Source organism: Erinaceus europaeus, chromosome 2 (genome assembly GCF_950295315.1).
Source record: "Erinaceus europaeus chromosome 2, mEriEur2.1, whole genome shotgun sequence".
NCBI classification, from domain to species: Eukaryota; Metazoa; Chordata; class Mammalia; order Eulipotyphla; family Erinaceidae; genus Erinaceus; species Erinaceus europaeus.
The window spans coordinates 32,801,911-32,824,002 of NC_080163.1; the positions used below are offsets into that span (position 1 = coordinate 32,801,911).

The following is a 22,092-nucleotide window of genomic DNA, read 5'->3' on the forward strand; positions in this document are numbered from 1 at the left end:
ACTTGTGAAGCTTTCCCCCTGCAGATGGGGGGCCAGGGGCTTGAACTCAGGTCCTTGTGCACTGTAATGTGTGTGCTTAACCAGGTGTGCCACCACCCAGCCCCTTAAAGTTATTTTTTAAATTATTTATTTATGACGGAGAGAAATTGAGAGGGAAGGGGAACATAGGGAAAGAGAAAGCAGCAGCACTGCTTCACCACTTGTAAAACTTTCACTCTGCTGGTTGGGACTGGGGGCTTGAACCTAGATCCTTGCACGTTGTAACATGTATACTCAACCAGGTGGGCCACCACTGAGCCCCAAGATTATTTTTTTAAGGGATTTGATGGGTTGGTCCAGGATCATGAGGTCCTGAGTTCAATCCCTGGCAGCATATGTTGTCCGGTTTTCTCCCGCCTCCTATCTTTCTCATTAATAAAGAAATAAAATCCTTTTTTTAAAAAAAGGATTAAATGGACACTTTCCAGATGTAGAAAAGGCTTTGATCTTGGATATGAAGAGCAAGATTGTTAATTTTCAGCTCATAATGCTATTTTTGTTAAAGAAAATATAGTTCATTTCATTTATAGTAAACTCAAAACGCCCAGCCATTTTAATATGGCATGAATAAGTTACATCGTTTAAAATATTACTTTATAGAATTCAAAACAAATAATTTAACTTTATGGCCTTTGAGACCTGTTTTTGAATTTAATAGAAGTGTACTCTCTGTAAATATAAAATAATATTAGAAGAGATACAGTTCAGTGGTCTTGCATATTGTATTGATCCTCTTGTAAATAGTCAGGGTTTTGCTCATGGATAACTGTTTGCTAATTAATATAGCTACAGTTTAAATGTTTGTATTTTTCTCCATTTTGTGTATGTAAACACATTAATCTTTCTTTCTTGGCACTCGTATTGAATCCTAGAAGGCATACCATTTTTTAGATGAGCTTTTCTCAGTTTGAAGTAATTAATCTTGGTTTGCTGATATAATTAATTTCAGATTGTCTGTAGGGAGTGGCCTGTGTCCTTCCTAATTAAAAGTTTAATTCAGTAAAATATGTGTCTTAACTCTTTAAAGCAATTTACTATGACATATACTGAATTAGTGAAAATTGTCATTCCTTTGTATTATTTTGAATAGTTGCTGAGTGAAGTCTGAAGTAATCCTATTCATATTTGGGCTTAAGGTCTAAGTTTGGTCTTGTTGAATAAAAAGTCAGAGATGATTTATAAGAACATAAAGTGACCATAAGGCAGTGTTGTAACTCTGCATTGTATGAATAGTGGTATGATATTTAAATTTTTAGGTTAAAAAACATTAATCGTCTTAGTAAAGGAAATATACTATAAAAATGTTGAAATGAAAATCTAAATTATCTAGAGACAAAGCACATAGGACTTTGCCAGGTAGAACACAGGAATAATTTACTTTCTACTGAGATTTATGGTTATATAAAGTACTTTCACATATATCATTTCTTGTTATGGACAAGAAATTTGTAAGATAGAAATGAGTTACTTTAATTTCACTCAATATTGCCTTTGTCCCAAGATTTCCACAGACACATTCCTATTTTTATCTGCCAAGCACCAGCCCAACCCCTGAGACTGTCAAGTGAGCCCAATTTGGCATGAATATTCCTTTAAACTAATAAATGCTGTTTAAGGAAATTAATCCGAAGTATGGAGTATATTTTAAAATGTTTTGAAGTCTCAGTAGCTTGTGAATATCTGGCTTTTAAAGTTACAATAGAGCCTATTTAGTTTTATTTCATCATGCTTTTGGCTTACTAATCAAGTCTGTAGATAGTAATTCTTATGTCATTATTTTTAAAAGCCAACACTTATGGAGTGCCCATTATAAAAACTAAAGTGTGATTTATACATTCATGTTAAATGATCCATAGATCTTATCACTAAAAACAACAAAAAAATGTTTATTGGATAGAGAGAGAAATCAGGAAGGAAGAGAGTGACCTGCTTTTGAAGCTTCCCCCCACAGATGGGGACTGGGTGCTTACTAATTGTAACATACATACACTCTAGTGGGAGTGGCAACACCTGACCCCAAATCTTCTTTTCTTAAAGCTTACTATCAACAGAAAAGGAAATGGCAACAATGAGAAAGAACAGAACATGCTGAAGGAAAGAATTACTAGGAAATTCCATTTCCTCTTTGGTGCCTTGAAGTCACCTTTTTCTGATTTGAAATGTCTTATTCTATAATATCCTTTTGGTAGCCAAGGTGATCTCATCTTAGTAATAGGTAGTATGATATTCATTGAAGTAATTAGGAGATGTCCACTTTGTTCAATATCTATTGTTTTATGGCAGCTTCAATTTTCAAACACAATTGTGGGCAAGTAACCTTTCCTTTCCTAATGCAGTGATCTCAAATATTCCATTTTATCTTTTATGAGAATCTGATCAGGATCATTGTTTCTCAGTTTTCTGGGCAGATGAGCAATTTAGATATTATGCCCTGAGGTTCTTTGGTTTTGTATTTCCTAAGAAGAATGTTTTCAGATATGTTCATGTTTTTTAAATGCCCACTTTATATAAATTGGAGTATAGCATTATTTCTTAAAAGTGTTTGTTTTGGTGGCACTCTCTGTAGAATGCACAAATTACCATGCTCAAAGACCCAGGTTCAATCTCCTAGGGCCATACTTGCAGGAGTCAGAAAATCTTGATGAAAGGTGAAGCAATATTGCGGGTATCTCTTTTTCTCTCTCCCTCCCTATTTCTCGCAGTTTCTCTCTGTCTTATCAAATAGATAGATAGATAGGGAAATTGGATTGATCATGCAAGCACTAAGCCCCAAACATAACCATAGTGGTAATAAAAATAAAAACTTTTGGAGTCGGGCGGTAGGCAGTGGGTTAAGTGCACATGGCGCAAAGCACAAGGACCTGCTCAAGGATCCAGGTTCAAACCCCTGGCTCCCCACTTGCAGCCGGAGTCCATCCACAGGTGGTGAAGCAAGTCTGCAGGTGTCTGTCTTTTTCTCCCCTTCTCTGTCTTCCCCTTCTCTCTTCATTTCTCTCTGTCCTATCTAACAATGACATCAATAACAACAACAACTACAGCAACAATGAAAAAACAACAAGGGCAACAAAAGGGAAAATAAATAAGTAAATGAATATTAAAAAAACTTTTTTTTACATATTCAACATTTATTTCTCAATTTCTGTGATCAACTGGCTGTAATAGTCCCACATATGCAATTAGAAAACAATCATGAATCAGATTATCTTCCTTTATAAAGTTGTACTGGTCCCGATGTGTGGTGGATTAATTTGGTCTTCTAGTGCCACATTCTTTGGATTTCCTTTATGCTTTATGTGTATTCTATTTAGACTGAAATGAAATAGTCACTATATGCTCTTTGATCTACAGTTAAAAAAAAAAAAACCCATACACTAACAACTGGGAAAGCAATAAATACATAACAAAAATACACTAATTAAATAGAAATATATAATTTGATCCTAAATTGAGGGGCAATAATTTAGCCATTACTGTTTGAGAATGAAATCACAAAGCTAATCAGCTTGCTTTTGGATTACTTTTGGCTGCTTTAAATTACAAGCCTAGCTCTGGAACATGAGTATGTGGGTTTGAATCCAATTTCCTTATTAGTACTCTGCTAGTTATGTGACTGTAGACAATTTACTTAACCTCTCAATGCCTCTTGTTTCACCTTTTCAGCTTTAGTAAGTTACTTAACACGACACCTAGCTGTAAGGGCTATAAACGTTCTTGTTAAATGAATGGAGATGAGTAGATAGAAAACATTTCGGTCAGTCTATTAAGTAACAATATATATCTCTCAAACTGCTTAGATATTCTGAAGTGAATTTTGAAATGATTTACTCATGCAGTTTGTACATTAGTTTAAGTTGGTCTGAGGAAAAATTTATAATTACCCTTTGCATCCCAGGAAATACCTGTTGGTTGATTGAGCAGTTAAATGAAGTTTTCTTGCCAAGATTCTTTCCCCCAAATTCTTTTAATGTCTAATGCTAAAATACCATCTAGGAATTGATCTCCAAAAGGACTCTGGCATGTCTCCATTCATTTATGTATAAGTAACTTTCCACATGCAGGTGATCCAAGTAATTATTAATTTGTAGGAAACAGAAGACAAGAACATGTCTTGGTAGCCTGCTGGGGACTGTGTTAAGTATTTTACAAGGTAACAGTGAATGAACAGTATTGTGTGAAGGGGAAATTAAGTGTTTTAAGTTCCTATGTTGACTCTACCAAGTCACATGTTAGGTTAAGTACAATTCAGAGATGAAGTCTAAATGTTCCTGATATGAGTACTTTTTTTTAATTGTTGTTGATGTTGTCGTTGTTGGACAGGACAGAGAGAAATGGAGAGAGGAAGGGAAGACAGAGGGGGAGAGAAAGATAGACACCTGCAGACCTGCTTCACTGCTTGTGAAGTGACCTCCCTGCAGGTGGGGAGCCGGGGGCTCGAAACGGGATCCTTATGCCAGTCCTTGCATTTGCGCCACCTGCGCTTAACCCACCGCGCTACTGCCTGACTTCCGATATAAGAGAACTTCTAACTCTTATGTCAGTACACTCTTGATTACAGATGGAATTAGAAGATTTCAAATTGGACTACTGTTATTTCTTTTGGAAATACGCATTTTGTAATCCCATACCTCTTTTTAGACTTATTCTCATAGATCTCACTTGTCCTCCTCCCTCCCCTTCTCTTCCTCTCTATTATAAGAAATAGTTTGCATTGCCAGTCAGTCCTACATTTGCCCCTTCTTTGTGCAAATATTTCTATCTGGCAAAACTGCTGAGGCACTGAGGATGCACATGTTCATTGAGGGACTAGTACAAAATTATATCCCAGTGTATTACAGTGTATACAAATATTTCTCTACAAATACTGTTTCAGATTACCTGTTAACTCTAGTTATCTCTCAGACTTTGGTAGTGCCTTCCTTGATATTGCATTTCCAGGTTGGTTACAGTAATATAGCATTAGTTACTAATTCCATTTTATCTTTTCAAATCATCAGCTGATAGAGTTGCTTCTATTTTGGTTTTCTAATGTGACTTGGAATTCTTCTATTGAACTTTTTTTACCCCAGAATTATTTATTTTGATTATATTTCTTTGTTGCCATTGTTGAAAATTATTCCAGTCTAATCTGACAGATTTATTTGTAGTTATTTTGTCAGAAAATATTTCTGTATTCTACTGTTTTATAACTGGAGAACATTGTTCGATACAATTACTAATTTTCTGGTGCACCTTTAACCAGGCCTTCATTACTACAAAATTATAATAGTTTTCTATGATTCTCCTTTAATATTACTGTATTTAAAGATAAGTACTTAGGTTAAAAGGCAAGTTGCAGAATGATGCTTAAATTATATTGTTATTTATTTTTAAGATAAAAGACTATGGATTTTCTTGTTGATGCCTGTGTATGTATAGAGATCTAGAAAGATTGATTCTGATCACATTTGAAATATTTTTTAGAGACAAATAAAAAGGTCCAGGGTTGAGGGTAGTTGTCAAAGATATCTTTAAACTTAGTGAAACTTTTAGAAAATATTTTTTTCTGCGTGTATGTGCATTTCTTATATGTTTAAATATATGTGTCTTTATATATTTAATGTAAGTATATTTGTTTATTTTTTCAGCCAAAGCACTGCCAGCTTTGGTTATTGGTAGTGCAGGCAATCACACCTGAAACCTTTCACATAAAAATACCTCTAAGCCACCCTTGTGATAGCTCCCTGACTCATATAAACTTATTTGTAAATACTCAATATATCTGGTTAGTTATTACATATTATAATAAATAAACACTATGAAAGCATTACAAATATATAAGACAGACATGTTTGTGTTTTCACTACTTATAGCGGCTGTTACATTTTTTATGTTCTTTTTTTCTCTATCATTCTGTTTTCCTATTATTACTTTAAAATTTCACATTAGCCCCTAGGAGGTAATGCAGTGGATAAAGCTCTGAACTCACGAGTATAAGGCCTTTAATTCAGTCTCCAGCATCACATGTGCCAGAGTGTTGCTCTGGTTCTCTCTCTCCCCCTCTTCTGTCTCCTTTGTTAGTAAATTAATTCTTAAATAATTCAAATGAAAGTGTACTTATCACATTGTAGAACTTGGACTGGGTTTGGTGTATTACACCAAAGTAAAGCTCTCTGAGGTATGGCAGAGGGGGGAGCTTTCAGGTCCTAGGGCAGGATGGTAGAGGAGGACCTAGGCTGGAAGTGAGAGTGTTTTGCAGAAAACTGAGACATTTTACAAATGTCCCAATAACTGTGCTTACTGTAAGCCACTAATCCCTCAAGTAAAAAAAAATGTATATATAGCTTTTATATATTTAAAGAAACTCATCATGACATGCATCTTTATAGTATTTCTATATAGGCTTAAAGTCCAATTTGAGAACTATGTAATATATTCTCTCTACTTGCCATAATTTAACATTATTATTATTATCATTATCATTATTATTATTATTATTATTATTATTATTATTATTATTTACCAAAACACTGCTTAGCTCTGGCTTATGGTAGTGCAAGGAACTGAACCTGGAACTTCAGAGCCTCAGACACAAGTGTCTGTTAGCACAACCATTAAGCTATATAACCCTTAGCTTATTATTTTTAATGAAGGGTTTTGAGATAGCTTTCATTGTCTCTTGTGTGCCAAAGACATTTTCATTAAACATTCATTTCCATTCTTTAAAGTTGAATAAATTTGGGTCTGAGCAGTAAAGAACGTGGTTGAGTACACATTTTACAGTGTGCAAGGGCTAGATTTAGAGCCCTGCTCCCTACCTGCAGGGGGGTACTTCATGGGTGGTGAAGCAGGTCTGCAGGTGTTTATTATCCTCTCTCCCTCTCTATTCTCCTCTCTGCTCTCAATTTCTCTCTGCCCTATCAAATAAAATAGAAAAAGAAAAAAATGAATAAATTCAAATCTAAGAATATTTACAAACATGAGGACATCAAAGCAAAATGGAAAGAATAAGGGTATTAAGAAATTGTTTTAGGTAAGGAATGGTTACTATAACTGAGTACTGACAGATGAACCATCACTTACTTACCTTACATCTGAGAAGGTGCTGGTGCTTTAGATGTAACCTTAGGACTTCTGGTTGAAAGTGTGGTGAAGACTATTTATGAAACCTTCACACAAGTCTGAGGGTTACAAATCTCCTATGGGATTCAAAATTGCTTCAGATCAGTAATTGCTCTCTTAGTGATAGAAATGCTTTAACAGAATATTAAGTATTAATTTCTTACTTGAGTATGTTCTTGTCTGCACTTGCCATTCTCACCATGTGATACATAGATGTAATATTCCTGATGTAGTTTGATATATTCAGAGTGCATTGGGTTTCAAGGTTTACACTAGATTATTTCGCTCCATATGGTATATGATCTCCCAAAGTTACCTTTAGTATATCAGTCTAAAATTATATTAGCTTTTTTAGCCTTTGTATTCCCTGATGGGGGATGTATAATAGAATAAAAGATAGGGAGGAAAAAAGGCCACGTGTATTTATTAAGTTTTCCTTACTCATTACTCAGATATTTGTGTTCAGGTGATTTTGTAGTTATGAAACCTGACCTACTAGGGAAAGAGAGAGGCAGGCTGGGAGTATGGATTGACTTGATAAAGGCCCATGTTCAGCAGGGAAGCAATTACAGAAGCCAAACCTTCCACCTTCTGCACCCCATAATGACCCTGGGTCCATACTCCCAGAGGGTTAAAGAATAGGAAAACTATCAGGGGAGGGGATGGGATATGGAGTTCTGGTGGTGGGAATTGTGTGGAATTGTACCCCTCTCATCCTATGGTCTTGTCACTATTTATATTTTATAAATAAAAATTAAAAAAGAAAAAGAAACAGGTCATGATGCTATAATGATGTCAATCTGGGCAGACAGCCTCACCAATGTGTCCTAGAATGCCACTAGGGACAGAAAGAAACAGGTTGGGGGGGTATGAATCAACCTGCCTATGCCCATGTCCAGCAGAGAAGTAATTACAGAAGCCAGACCTTCCATCTTCTCTTCCCTCCATAAAGATCTCTTGTCCATACTTCCAGAGGGATAAAGAATAGGGAAGCTTCCAATGGAGGGGACAGGATACAGAACTCCGGTGGTGTGAACTATATAGAATTGTATTCCATTTATCCCACAGTCTTGTTTATCATTATTAAATCACTAATAAAATAAGAAAGAAAGAAAGAAAGAAAGAAAGAAAGAAAGAAAGAAAGAAAGAAAGAAGGAAAAAGATAAAGAGGAACAGGCCATGTGAGAAATTTGTTAGTAAAAAATTTATTGCTCTCGTTAGTACGGAAGAACACCAATATATATATATATTTTTTTTTTATTTAAATTTTTAATTTAAGAAAGGATTAGTGAACAAAAGCATAAGATAGGAGGGGTACAACTCCACACAATTCCCACCACCCAATCCCCATAACCCACCCTCTCCCATGATAGCCTTCCCATTCTCTAGCCCTCTGGGAGCATGGACCCAGGGTCGTTGAGGGTTGCAGAAGGTAGAGGGTCTGGCTTCTGTAATTGCTTCCCCGCTGAACATGGGCGTTGACTGGTCGGTCCATACTCCCAGTCTGCCTCTCTCTTTCCCTAGTAAGGTGTGTCTCTGGGGAAGCTGAGCTCCAGGACACATTGGTGGGGTCTTCAATCCAGGGAAGCCTAGCCAGCATCCTGGTGGCATCTGGAACCTGGTGATTGAAAAGAGAGTTAACATACAAAGCCAAACAATTTGTTGAGCAAACATGGATCCCAAGATTGGAATAGTGGAGAGGAAGTGTTGGGGAGGTACTCACTGCAAACTCTAGTGTAATCCTGCTTTCAGGTATATATTTTGCAGTAGTTTATGGATACGTGTGCGCATACGCTCTCTCTCACAGAAACTGGTGTATGTCTAGGTTATGGGACTTTGTTAGAAAGTGAACTACCTGAGATGAAATTAGAGTGTACTATAAAAGGAAAGGTCTCACCCGAGTAATGAAGCTGAAGGGTTGTCATTCCACACGTGAAGTCTCTGGATACACTCTGAGGTGAAGCATGTTGAGATGGCAATCGTTGCTTTGGTTAGGTTGTGATCGGCGGATGCAATATTATTTGGTATGGATTGGGAGAAGCATACGGGAAAGTGAGCCCTATCCATGGGTGCCAGGACACCAATATATATTTTTATAAAAATTATTTAAGCACTTCAAATGTGGGGTAGGGGAAGATATTTAAATTATTTGAAAGTTTTAAATGAAAAGGAAATGCATGCTTTACTCTTGTGGTTTCATATGGGAGACAGGAGTTAATGTCTACAGTCACCATCTGTTTTTTAAACACTGCTTCATACAGTCATTTCTTGCATCTCACGCATTAGCTGACACAAAGTACGCTTGACAAGTACTGGTGAGTAAATAAATAAATGTATTTATTTGACATTTATGTGATTTTTGAAAAATAAGTCACAACACATTTTCCCTGTATCTGAGTACTAGTGCTGTAGTCCTGGAATAGTTTTCTCTACTAATCTTGTTTCTATGGTAAAATGAATTCCGATCCACTCTCTAGGGATATGTAGGAGGTTGGCAACATCCCTGTTAATTTTGAGGTCACCACTAAGACCTGGCAATGATGAGTACTTCCCCAAATTGCAGCTGTGCAGCCTTCTCAGTGGTCTCATTCAGTTCTACTTAAAGCACACAACTGGGCTGGAATTCCATGAGATAAGTGCTGCACAAACTCATCACCATGGTGAATAGCTCTGAAAAAAAAAAATCACTGGGTGACTAACTCTTTAACAACTAGGTGAATAACTCATTAAGTGCTAGGGTGGAAAGTCATTATTTACTTTTATTTTAAGAAATATTATAGGCCAAGCAAAGTTAGTTATAAGTTTAAGTTGTCCACAGGAAGTGACAAAATGGAACTTGCAGAATTTATTGATTTGCAGTCAAAGAGCGTTCCATTGTTCTAGATTTTTGGATTCCTGATTGCAAAAATGAACCGGAGCTAGGATAGGAACTTAAAACTTGTAAACTTGATCAATATGAATGAGGCATGGCTTCCTCAGAGCTAACTGAATGAGTGGCTATGCCTATCTTCTTTTAAAAAGTTATTTCTATAAAGAGTTTATTCTGAATTTTAAAATTAACTATACAAGTCCATATTTTCTTCCTTAACCTCACTGATTCTTCCTTTATACTCTCCTTCCTCCTTCACTGTTCTGTCTCTACTTTCCCATATTAGAGTCTCCCTTTGGTCTTAGATCTTTTTCTACCTCAGTTCACACTTCCTTTCTGGATAGCATTCATTACAAAGGAGTAAAAAAAATCAACAAGTGATCTTTATATTGGGAACTCTCAGATGTGTGTCTCTAGCTCAGATTCTTCTAAGCTTTGTACCCTTTCTGCTTGATTTCTCCACTTAGATGCCTTACAGCAATATTAAACCTAACACAGTCCCATAAATTTTTAGCATCCCTGCGCCTTAAATCTGTTTCATTCTCAGTGTCTGACACTGAATTTCAAAGGCAAAGATCTGTCCTACTTGAGTACTTAAGACAGAAACTTAATTCTCTGTGTCTCTATTCCATCATCTAAACCATAAAAAACTTTAAAAACATTTTCATATATATATATTTCCCTTTTTGTTGCACTTGTTTTATTGCTGTAGTTATTATTGTTGTTGTTATTGATATCGTTGTTGGATGGATAGAGAGAAATGAAGAGAGGAAAGGAAGATAGAGAGGGGGAGAGAAAGATAGACATCTACAGACCTGCATCACTACCTGACTCCCCTGCAGGTGGGGAGCCAGGGCTCAAACCAGGATCCTTTCGATGTTCCTTGAGCTTCCCCCCACGTGCACTTAAGTGCTGCACTACCGCTGGACTCCCCATAAACAACTTTTGATGACTATTTTCTGGATTATTTGAGAATCCAAATTCAATTTCAAATGCATTTACTTTAGTTCACATCTTGCCACCTATACCTTTTATTAAAGGAATAAGAATGCATATATATAGTGAAATGTTTCAAATATTATTAATAAAAATCTGAATATACTATCATTGTCTTCATAATTATTCACTGCAAACCCCTCTGTTCTATTCTTGCTGCTGTTATCTGTGATTTCTGCCACTGAACAATGATACAATAAACGTGTGTGTATGTGTATGTGTGTGTGTGTTTCTGTCTATGGCCTTTCTTGTCTTTCTTGAATCCTCCAGTAAATTTAGTCACAAAATGTCTGATATTCATCATCTTTAAATCATCCAAATTCATATCAAGATACTTTTGTTACATACCTAGTACCTTCAAGCCATCTTTTTAAATATATTTTTTTCAGATTCTTTATTAACATGAGGGAGAGAGAGAAAGAGAGGAGGAAGAGGAGAAAGAGGTGCTGGAGGAGGAGGAGGGGGAAAGAACAGAGCATCACTCTGGTACACAAGATGCCAGTGGTTGAACTCTGAACCTCATGCTTTTGACTTCATGAACTCAGAACCTTTAGCCCCTTCATCACCTTCAAGCTTTCTTAGAAATTACTATTTGCAGTTAAAAAGGGAGAAAGAAATACTGATTATTTCCTGCCTATAGAGCTTTCTTTTATTCCCCTTACTTTATGCATAGGGCTTTCTCAAGGATTAAAGCTAGAAGGTAGAATGAGAAAAGTGCTTCAGTCATTAGTGGCATCATGGGATGGCCACTCTCTGTGTTCTTGGGAGATTCCCCTCCTCAGAGGATCCCATTAGTCTGTAGAGTCTCACATTTTTCATCTTATAAGATTGAATTTATTTTCTCCAGGGCAGCATTTTCAACTCCTGCCTCTGCCTTTAGATGTCTGATACTTCCAGGCTATCCTTTAACTTTGTTTCTACTGTAAAACAAATCACAGATATAAATAATTGTTTAAATTATCAATGTAAAAATTGACAACTTCTTCTGGAGAAAGACAATCTAAAATTTGCCGGGTTAGCTTCGCGGGTGGGAGAGAGATGACCAGGGACTCATGGCTGAGTGGGACTCAGTTCAATCTTTATTGATGAGGAATGCAGTTCAAGCTATATAATCTAACCTCTCTTCATTAGAAAGCCCTGTCCTTTATATCTCGGAAGTGTCAGGTCGGAAGAGGATGTATGTAGGATAGGGGGTGGGGATTAAACCAGTGCGGGTAAAACAAGGATTATGGAAATAGACCACAGCATCAAGCAATGCAACAGAAGGGGTCTTAGAAGCAGATTTAGAAGCAGACCAACAAAAATTGACCCTTGTGAACAAATAACACATTATGTTTCCTCCTGAATCATAATCCCCTCCTAGGTGGGTTTTGCCAGCCTCATTCTCTGCTGTAGCAGGACTGAATGGGTTAAGCTATTATAACCTTTTTAATGAATAAGGATTATTATATGTTTAGAGAATGTTGTTGAGCAATTAAAAACCAGATCAACAAATACTATTTGCTACTAAAAAGAGACAAAGAAGCTTAATAAGGGAAAAGTAAGCAGATCATAACATTTTTAGCATATGTTTATTGGTATATAGACACACACAGAGATACATACTTGCTTATATGTATGCTTGTTATAGACATAGATAATATGTAAGATTCGGGGGTGAAGTTTTAACTACTTTTTAAATGTGCTGTTATTTTAAAACCCTGGTTTGTGAATAGAAAGACTTTAAAGACGGAAAGTAGAAAAGGGATTTTATAAAAGAGGAAGAAGGAAAGAAAAGCTCCCAACTTTGCCATGGGATGGTCATTGGGCCTCTATTGTTGGAGGAGACAAAAAGTTGAATCCCTCTGTCCACTCTAAAAAGCAGCATGCATGCCTTTGGCAGCTAGCATGTCTGAGCATATAAAACAGTCATTTCAAGATAAAGTTCAGAGCCTTCAAAGCAGTATTTTTTTGTCTTCTGCTTTGTGAGGGATGGGGTCTGGAGTTGCTATTGATAGCATATTTTGGACATCTACCATCTGTGAAGTGTCAGATCCTTAGTGCAAAATCTTTTAAAGATGAGAGTTATTTGGAATAACCATCATATGGCAGGCTCAGCCTTTTAAAAATAATCTCATAAAGACAGAGTGTACTTAATACTAGGCAGTTTTCTTTGAATCCTATCTTTACCATTTTCTGTTTTCTGAACTTAGGGCACAGTAAATCTTTTAAAAGCTCACCTTTTTCAACTATAAAATTGGTGAAACGAGTATATGTGTCCCATGCTTCCTATCTGACTAGGTGAAACAATCCACATGTAGTTTCTGGAATTCAAAAACATTATCCTTACCTACTATTGTTTTCTTATAGTTAAAAGCCTAAGAATATATGCATATTTTAGTCCAATAACTGTAAAACTCCATCATAAATAGAAATACCAAGTTAATAATGAGGTGCTGGCTTGTAGAGAATGCTGATATGACTAAGTGAGATGATGAAAGCTCAGAGACAATGCAAGTAGATCTTGAATTTTGAATGGAAGCACTGGGTTGATAGAGATTTGGGAATTATCTCCACAGAAGAGGATATAAAACCACAGACACTTTTTGGCTTGATAGTGTTTAATTCAACTGATTATTATCTAAGGATATCCTTATAGCTCCATCCAATCCAAATTAAAATTTATAAAAATACAGTATTCTTTCCTGGAAGACTTTCTCATTGAGTACTTTATGGATATCTTACAAGTCCTACTTATCCTTTAGAACTTCACTTGAGAAATCTGTTGATAATCTTATGGTATTTTTCCTAGAGGTAGACACCTTTTTTTTTTTTTCCTCTTGCCCTTATTGTTCTTTTCTTAGTTTTTCTCAGATTAATTATATGCCTTTGTTTCTGTATTTCTGTATTGATTCTGTTTGGTGTTCTCTCTGCTTTCTTGGATCCACTTATCTTCTTTCTTGTTTAGTTGGGGAAGTTATTTGTGATTATTTCTTCCCATATATTCTGCCCATTTCTCTCTTCTGTTCTGGAATATCTATGATGTGAAAATTGTTCCTTTTTAAAAAATATTTATTTATTTATTCCCTTTTGTTGCCCTTGTTGTTTTATTGTTGTAGTTATTATTGTTGTTGTTATTGATGTCATCATTGTTGGATAGGATAGAGAGAAATGGAGAGAGGAGGGGAAGACAGAGAAGGGGAGAGAAAGATAGACACCTGCAGACCTGCTTCACAGCCTGTGAAGTGACTGCCCTGTAGGTAGGGAGCCTGGGGCTCGAACCAGGATCCTTAAGCAGGTCCTTGAGCTTCCCGCCACATGCACTTAACCTGCTGCTGCAGCCCAACTCCCAAATTGTTCCTTTATAATGTTCCACTAGTCTATTTTCTTTTTTTTTAATATTTATTTTATTTATTTTTTCCCTTTTGTTGCCCTTGTTGTTTTATTGTTGTAGTTATTATTGTTATTGTTTTTGTTGGATAGGACAGAGAGAAATGGAGAGATGGAGGGGAAGACAGAGAGGAGGAGAGAAAGATAGACACCTGCAGACCTGCTTCACCGCCTGTGAAGCGACTCCCCTGCAGGTGGGGAGCCGGGGTTCGAACCGGGATCCTTATGCAGGTCTTTGTGCTTTGCGCCACCTGCGTTTAGCCCGCTGTGCTACAGCCCGACTCCCTGTCTATTTTCTTTTTTTTGTTTATCTTTTTCCATGTTTTCTCTGCATCATTCTGAGGAATACCATTCTTTTTTCTTTATGGGGGGGGGTGTTAATGGTTTACAGTCAACAGTAAAATACAGTAATTTGTATATGTGTAACATTTCTCAGTTTTCCACAGAACAATTCAACCCCCTCTAGGTTGTCCTCCATTACCACCACCACTCCAGAGTCTTTTACTTTGGTGTAATACACCAAAGAACACCGATTTGACTTTCAACTTCTGTCATTCTGCTATTCAGCCCTTCAATTGTCTTCTTGAGTTATTGTGGCCTTTATCTCTCCATTTTCTTTTTGAATTTGTCTCATATTTTCTCTTAGTTTCTATTACCCTGTTGGAACTTTCCTCCACTATTTTCCTCATTTCGTGAACTAATGCTTTGAAATTTTCATCAAAGGGTTTACTTGTCTTTGGTATTATTTGGAGCTTTTATTGCTCTTTTGTCTTGAGTCATTAATAAGGAAACAAAGAAGAATAAAGATAAAGCATGATGTAATAGTGGTTTAGTTCCCTCAATGAACAGGAAATGAGGAAGTAATTAACCAAGTAGGATTGAAAACAAAAGTAGAGGGTGCCCAGTTATTTTCCAGTTTTGTTCATTGTGTTTTGTTATGCTTACATGAGGATCTTAGACTTTGTCTATATGCTATATTATTAGTTTTAGTAAATAAACATTGCTATATGATAAACTAAGTCAGTCTGCAAACATTGACCAAATCAAATTTATTGCTTTGTTTAAAAGTTGTAGGCAGTGTCAGTACTCTTCTATAAAGACCATTATTATTATTTTAAATAAATCGCAGAGAACTGTGCTAAGGAGATACTATAGTGATTATGCAAAAGACTTTCATGCTTGAGGCCCTGAGGTACCAGGTTCAATCCCCAGCACTGCTATAAGCCAGAGCTAAGCAATACTCTGGTATCTATCTATGTATCTATGTATGTATCTATCCATCTTTCATTAAAAAAGTTAAAAAATTAAATCAGAGACATATAGAATAAAATATCAGAACCTGTAAGAAAAACAGCTGCTTGTTTTCACATAAATGTTAATGGTGAATTTGTAAAATACTGAAATGCTTGCTAAATTGTCAGTGATATTCAATGGCAAAATACAGATGTCTCAATATAAGAAAGTGCACATAACAGAGTAAGATAGGAACCAGCTATTAGCACTTCCTTTCCAAATATTCACATGAAAATGTCTCTAGATAATTAAGTACATTATGAAAAATATAATAATATGGAAGAAAAACTATTATATATTTACATTTATTTTAGAAACTATATGGAGCCATTTTACTCACATCTTTTTTTTTTCTTGTAAAACTAAAATGAAAGCATTTACCTGATTGTGAACACTGCTGAATTTTGAACTGCTGAACACTGGGCACTTGTGCAAAGAGGTTAATATGGGTCTGTGTTCTTTCATGCATTTTAAAGCTACAGCATAGATTAAACAATCTATTGATAAGTGGGAAAGTGACAAGTTCATGGGGACTTAGACAGGTGGGGTACCGAAGTCTGGTGGTGGGAATAGTGTGGAATTGGACCACTCTTATCCTATGGCCTTGTTGATAAAATTAATAGTCTGCACAAGTGGGCAGACTGGAGGCAGAGGTGGTGTTGCAGTTGTGGCAGGAGCCCACAAGGGCAGCCCTGGGCAGGGTGTGGGGGTCAGAGTGGGGGGGGGGGAGCTGGGAGTGGATCATCAGAGCTTTCTTTTCTTACGCTCAATAAATCTGTCAGGGAGTTGGGGTGGGGAGCAGCCATAGCTCTGGGGGCCCTGCTGTCCTGGCCACTTGAGGCTGTGCCCTGAGAGTCATTACAACTTGGGGGTGGGGGTTTGGGAGAGGGCAGGGGAGGTTATTAACCATTTGTCTGATGTATGACATGTAAATATCTTCTCCCATTCTGTAAGGGATCTCTTTGTTTGAGTGGTAGTTTCTTTTGCTGTACAGAAGCTTCTAAATTTAATGTAGTCCCATGGGTTTATTTTGACTTCCTTGCAATTAGATTTATATCAATGCCTATAAAATTCCATTTTATAAATAAAAATTAAAAAAAATATTCAGATGGAAAAAAATCCTGCCAATGTTTTCCTCTAAGTATTTGATAGTTTTTGGTCTAACCTCTAGGTCTTTGACACATTTGTAGCTTACTTTTATGTGTAGTCAAATATGGTGGCTTAGTTTCATTCTTTTTTTTTTTTTAAATAAAGGTGGAATATTTATTATTCTTAGTTTTCCAGCCAAAAAAATTCTTAAAAATGCTTAAAAATTCTCAGAGGAATAAAGAATAGGAAAGCCATCAGGGTAGAGGATGGGATATGGAGTTCTGGTGGTGGGAATTGTGTGGAGTTGTACCCCCCCTCTCCTATAGTTTTTGTCAGTGTTTCCTTTTTTTTTTTATTTAAGCAAGGATAAATTAACAAAACCATAGGGTAGGAAGGGTACGACTCCACACAATTCCCACCACCCAATCTCCGTATCCCTCCCCCTCCCCTGATAGCCCCCCCACTTTCCATTTCTCTGGGAGCATGGACCCAGGGTCATTGTGGGTTGTAGAAGGTGGAAGGTCTGGCTTCTGTAATTGCTTCCCTGCTGAACATGGATGTTGACTGGTCAATCCATACTCCCAGTCTGCCTCTCTCTTTCCCTAGTAGGTAGGGTGGGTCTCTGGGGAAGCAGAGCTCCAGGACATATTGGTGGGGTCTTCAGTCCAGGGAAGCCTGGCCAGCATCCTGATGACATCTAGAACCTGGTGACTGAAAAGAGAGTTAACATATAAAGCCAAACAAATTGTTGAGCAATCATGGGCCCAAAGCTTGGAATAGTGGAGAGGAAGTGTTAGGGAGGTACTCACTGCAAACTCTAGTGTACTTCTGCTTTCAGGTACATATTTTGCAGTAGTCTATGGATACGTGTGAACATAAGCTCTCTCTCACAGAAACTGGTGTATATCTAGGTTTTGGGACTTTGTTAGAAACTGAACCACCTGAGATGGACTTAGTTTCATTCTTATGTATGTTTCAAGCTTGTCAAAAATTGGATGACAATAGATGTGGAGGCTTATTTTTGTGTGCTCAATTCTATTCCATTGGTCAATGTATCTATTTTTGTTCCATTATCAGGATGTTTTGATTAAAATTTTCCTATAATATAGAACCTCATAACTGCCTACATGTTAGTCTGAGTATATTTTTCTTTAAGCATTCTATGTATCAGAATTGTAACCAGTGGAATTCTGACTCTGGGCTTAAATTGTTTAAGCAGTTTTAAATCTAAGTTTTTTTTTTTCTTAAAAAATTAATCTTATGGGCAGGGGTAGATAGCATAATGGGTATGCAAAGAGACTCTCTTGCCTGAGTCTCCAAATTCCCAAGTTCAATCCCCCCATTCCCCACCATAAGCCAGAGCTGAACAGTGCTCTGGTCAATAATCATCATCATCATCATCATCTTACATAGCTAGCTTTATAACTATTCTTAGATATCTAAAAAATTAATCTCAGATAATCTGTCTGTTATACCATGTCTGTTATCTAGGTTTGAGCCTGATCCCTATTGTCTTGAAAGAAACTTTAGTACTGTTTTGTCTTTCTCTGTCTCTGTCTACATCTCTCTCCATCTCTCTCTCTTACCTCAACCTAGAACTGTAAAGTCCCTCCCAACACAACAACAAGTAAAAAAAAAATCTTAGAATTGGACTTTTAATTTTGAACTTAATATAATATATAAACGTGATGATTTTAATGATACATAACATATTGTAGTATTACTCCAATCACATAGATATATATGTATAATACTATATATATATGTGAGCTGGGTCTGCACAATAGCTACCCTGGGAATAGGTCTGCTTTGTCATGAGCACTATTCAGGTTTGAACCTAGCCCCACTGTTTTTAGGGATAGCTTAGTGCTGTGATCTCTTCTCCAGTCTATCTCTGTGCCTCATTTTTCTCTTTTTTTCTTTTTTAACTGAAATAATCAGCCAGGAGTGGTGAAGTCCAATGAAAAAAGCCAAACCAAAAGAAAAACTAAAATCAAACAAACAAAAAAACTATATAGGTTGTCTACGTAGTCTTATGGAACTGTTGTATATATAAAGTTGCTATAACTGTTTTCTGTCTACATGACCTGTGGTAGGTTATGAAACCAAGTCATCTTACTCTGTCCTTTCAGTTATTAAATTTGATATGATAGCATGTAGTTAACTTTTATAGAGTGTATTGTAATATAAAACAACAGTGCTTAAAATGTATTGAAAGAATGTAACAAATTACAAATGTATGACTTTGGGAAACTGGGTTTGTATCCCACATATTCGGTCAGTTCTATCCCTGAAGTTGAAAACTGACTGGAATTCAGAATCACAATGATGTGTATGAACAATCTAACAGATTTCTCTCTTTTTACAATCTGAACCAATGTAGTATAATTTGATACCACTTATCCTCAAGCTATTTACATAAGTATCATATGATAGATGATGATTATATATAATTTTTAATATTTGGTATTCACTTATTATTCCATATCAAATGCAGGCTCAGGGGAAACACTGGATTTCACATAATTACTTTAGATTTCAAGTTAGTGTGGTTGGGGAGGCTCAGGAATAGAATACAGTGTTGCATGGGTGAAGGTCCAGGTTAGTCTCAACCTCACATATGCCACAATAGTGCTCTGAACCCTCTCTCAAAAATCTAACAAGTTCAAGTTAGTGTCATATTTGGAGCAATGAAAAGGTGGATGGAAAAAAGAACTCACTGAAAATCATTAAAATAACTCAAAGTTGTGTGTGTATGTGATGTTGACATCAGTCTGAGTACATATTATTAATAACTTTAAAAATCTTTTTTATAGGGAGTCGGGCTGTAGTGCAGCGGGTTAAGCGCAGGTGGCGCAAAGCACAAGGACTGGCATAAGGATCCCGGTTCGAACCCCGGCTCCCCACCTGCAGGGGAGTTGCTTCACAGGCGGTGAAGCAGGTCTGCAGGTGTCTATCTTTCTCTCCCCCTCTCTGTCTTCCCCTCCTCTCTCCGTTTCTCTCTGTCCTATCCAACAACGACAACAACAATAATAACTACAACAATAAAACAACAAAGGCAACAAAAGGGAATAAATAAATAAAATAAAATATTTTAAAAAAAATCTTTTTTATAAATATATTATTGGATCAAGGCAGAGAGAAATTGAGAGGAGAGGGGGAGATAGAGTCAGATAGACAGTTGTAACCCTGCTTCACCACTGGTGAAGTTTTTCCCCAGCAGATGGAGGCCAGGGACTTCAACCCGGGTCCTTGCACACTGTAATGTGTATGATTAGCCAAGTGCACCACTGCCTGGACCCTTGAGTTTATATATTTGTATTATCCTATTCTCTAAATAAATCATGCATATGTTATGTGTGTGAGAGATAAGGACTGAGAGAAGATAAGGAAGAGAAAAGGAAGCAGAGGTACTAGAACTGCTATTCAAATAGTTGAGAATTTTATTAGTGATGTAAAATTCAATAAAATAAAATTGTAAATTCAAAGGTATCTTGTATAAGTATATAAACGATAAAATAAGGCAACCTAGTACTACTATCCAACCTTTCTGTTTAGAAGCTGAAATACTAATAATGAAAGGAATAATCGATTCTAAACATCTACATAAAATATGTCTTATTGTAGTTTTGTTTTCTTAAATGGTATTTGGTAGAATAACTAAATAAATGTTAGATACTACTATGCTGATTATATGTGGATCAGTTTTAAATAATATGTACATAGTTTTCAATGGTAAAACCAAGATAGAATTAAGAACTCTGATGTTATCATGTTTACTTAAAAATGCTAGTACCATGTTATTATTTCTTCAAATATACTTGTATAGACAAAGCATATTTCATATATTCATCATGGAGTGACATAATGAAAATTAAAGAAATCAAGTCATATATTTCTCCATATAAATATTTCATAGTTATAAAGCATATCCATGTTCTGAAAAAGGAAAGTGAAAACTAGTTTTAGCTTCATTATATTTAAAGAATACTAACTTATTAACAACTACCCTCTATTGCTCATAACCTTAGTCTGTGGTTTTTAATGCTACGTCTACAATTTACAAGGTTTAAAACCATGGCATTGTATGTAATTGAACTTGTTTATCTACACAGTACTTTGTTTTTTCCCATAATATTATTCAATGCATTAAATGCTTTGGGACCATTAAGGATCTTAATATAATAATTTCAATGCTATGCCTCCAACTTTGATATGTGAATTTCTTTATTAAATAATGAATGTGAAAAGTTGGATTATTTGATTCAGGCAATTAAATACTGTATCACTCTTCTGTTCATGTTTTACATGTCAGTAACCCCACGGGTCTCCCAAAGTGAGCTTTTAACATTCCAGAATTTTTACTGTGCATCTGTTGCTGGCATCAAGCCTCCCACCCACACAGGCTAGGACTAACAATATGAAATCTATGTTAGTGCAGTAAAATACGCAAAGATGTAGTAATAAAAATAGGAAGACAGTGACCTTAATAGTGGGGTTGTTAAAAGAGCTTCACCAGAAAACTGTATCCACATACATGAAAGAAAAGAAATGATGTGATTTAGCAGAAAAATCTAGAAAGTCATTCATTCAGGTGCTATTTCTTATATATCTTTTTTACATTTTATATTTCAGATGGGATTTATACAGCTCAAGGAGGACTTCATATTTATCGAGCCACTCAATGATAGTGTGGCCATAACAGGTCACCCACACCGTGTATATAGGCAGAAAAGGTCCATGGAGGAAAAAGTCACAGAGAAGTCAGCTCCTCACAATCGTTACTGTGGTGTAATTTCAGGTAATACCTTCTCCTGATAGAATTTAGTAAATATGTAATACAAGATGAAACTTAAATAAAAAGTTCTTTTTCTTTCCTCTTGCTTCCTTCTTTTTTCTCTTCTCTGTCTTCCTCCCTCCATTCCGTTCTGCCTACCTATCTATATAGTAACTTTAACTTTTACATTTTTTTCATTATGATTAATTTTAGCATTGACTCTAAGGTTAAGACAACTACATCAATTTTACACTTTTTCTAGGAAGTATAAGATTTTAATAGCAAATACGGAATTCAAAAGGACTCCAGAGGTTAATATACAACTTATCTTATATCTGTCTTGAAATATGAAATGCTCCTTATAGGGATACTTTTCACCTCACTGGGATAGAAATGACTGTGAGTGAATTCCAGATATGCTGAAACTGAATACAGTGAGCTTATGAGTTTATTTTTAGTCCACCTTACTGAGTACATCATAGATAGCTCTGTACTTTGACCATAGTATACTATGCTTCTCTTTCTTTGTATTTAGTCCAGGTACAAATTATGTTAGAAGTTA

At 36.1% G+C, this 22,092-nt stretch overlaps 1 protein-coding gene across 1 annotated transcript in view; it reads left to right on the top strand.

The window, feature by feature from the left end:
• Positions 1 to 22,092, top strand: part of ADAMTS19 (ADAM metallopeptidase with thrombospondin type 1 motif 19) — a 224,764-nt gene that overhangs the window by 19,837 nt on the left and 182,835 nt on the right. Inside the window, exon 3 of the mRNA XM_007528006.2 lies at positions 21,389 to 21,554. Within this exon, the coding sequence (XP_007528068.2) occupies positions 21,389 to 21,554 (166 nt within the window). The remainder of the gene's footprint in view (positions 1 to 21,388; positions 21,555 to 22,092) is intronic.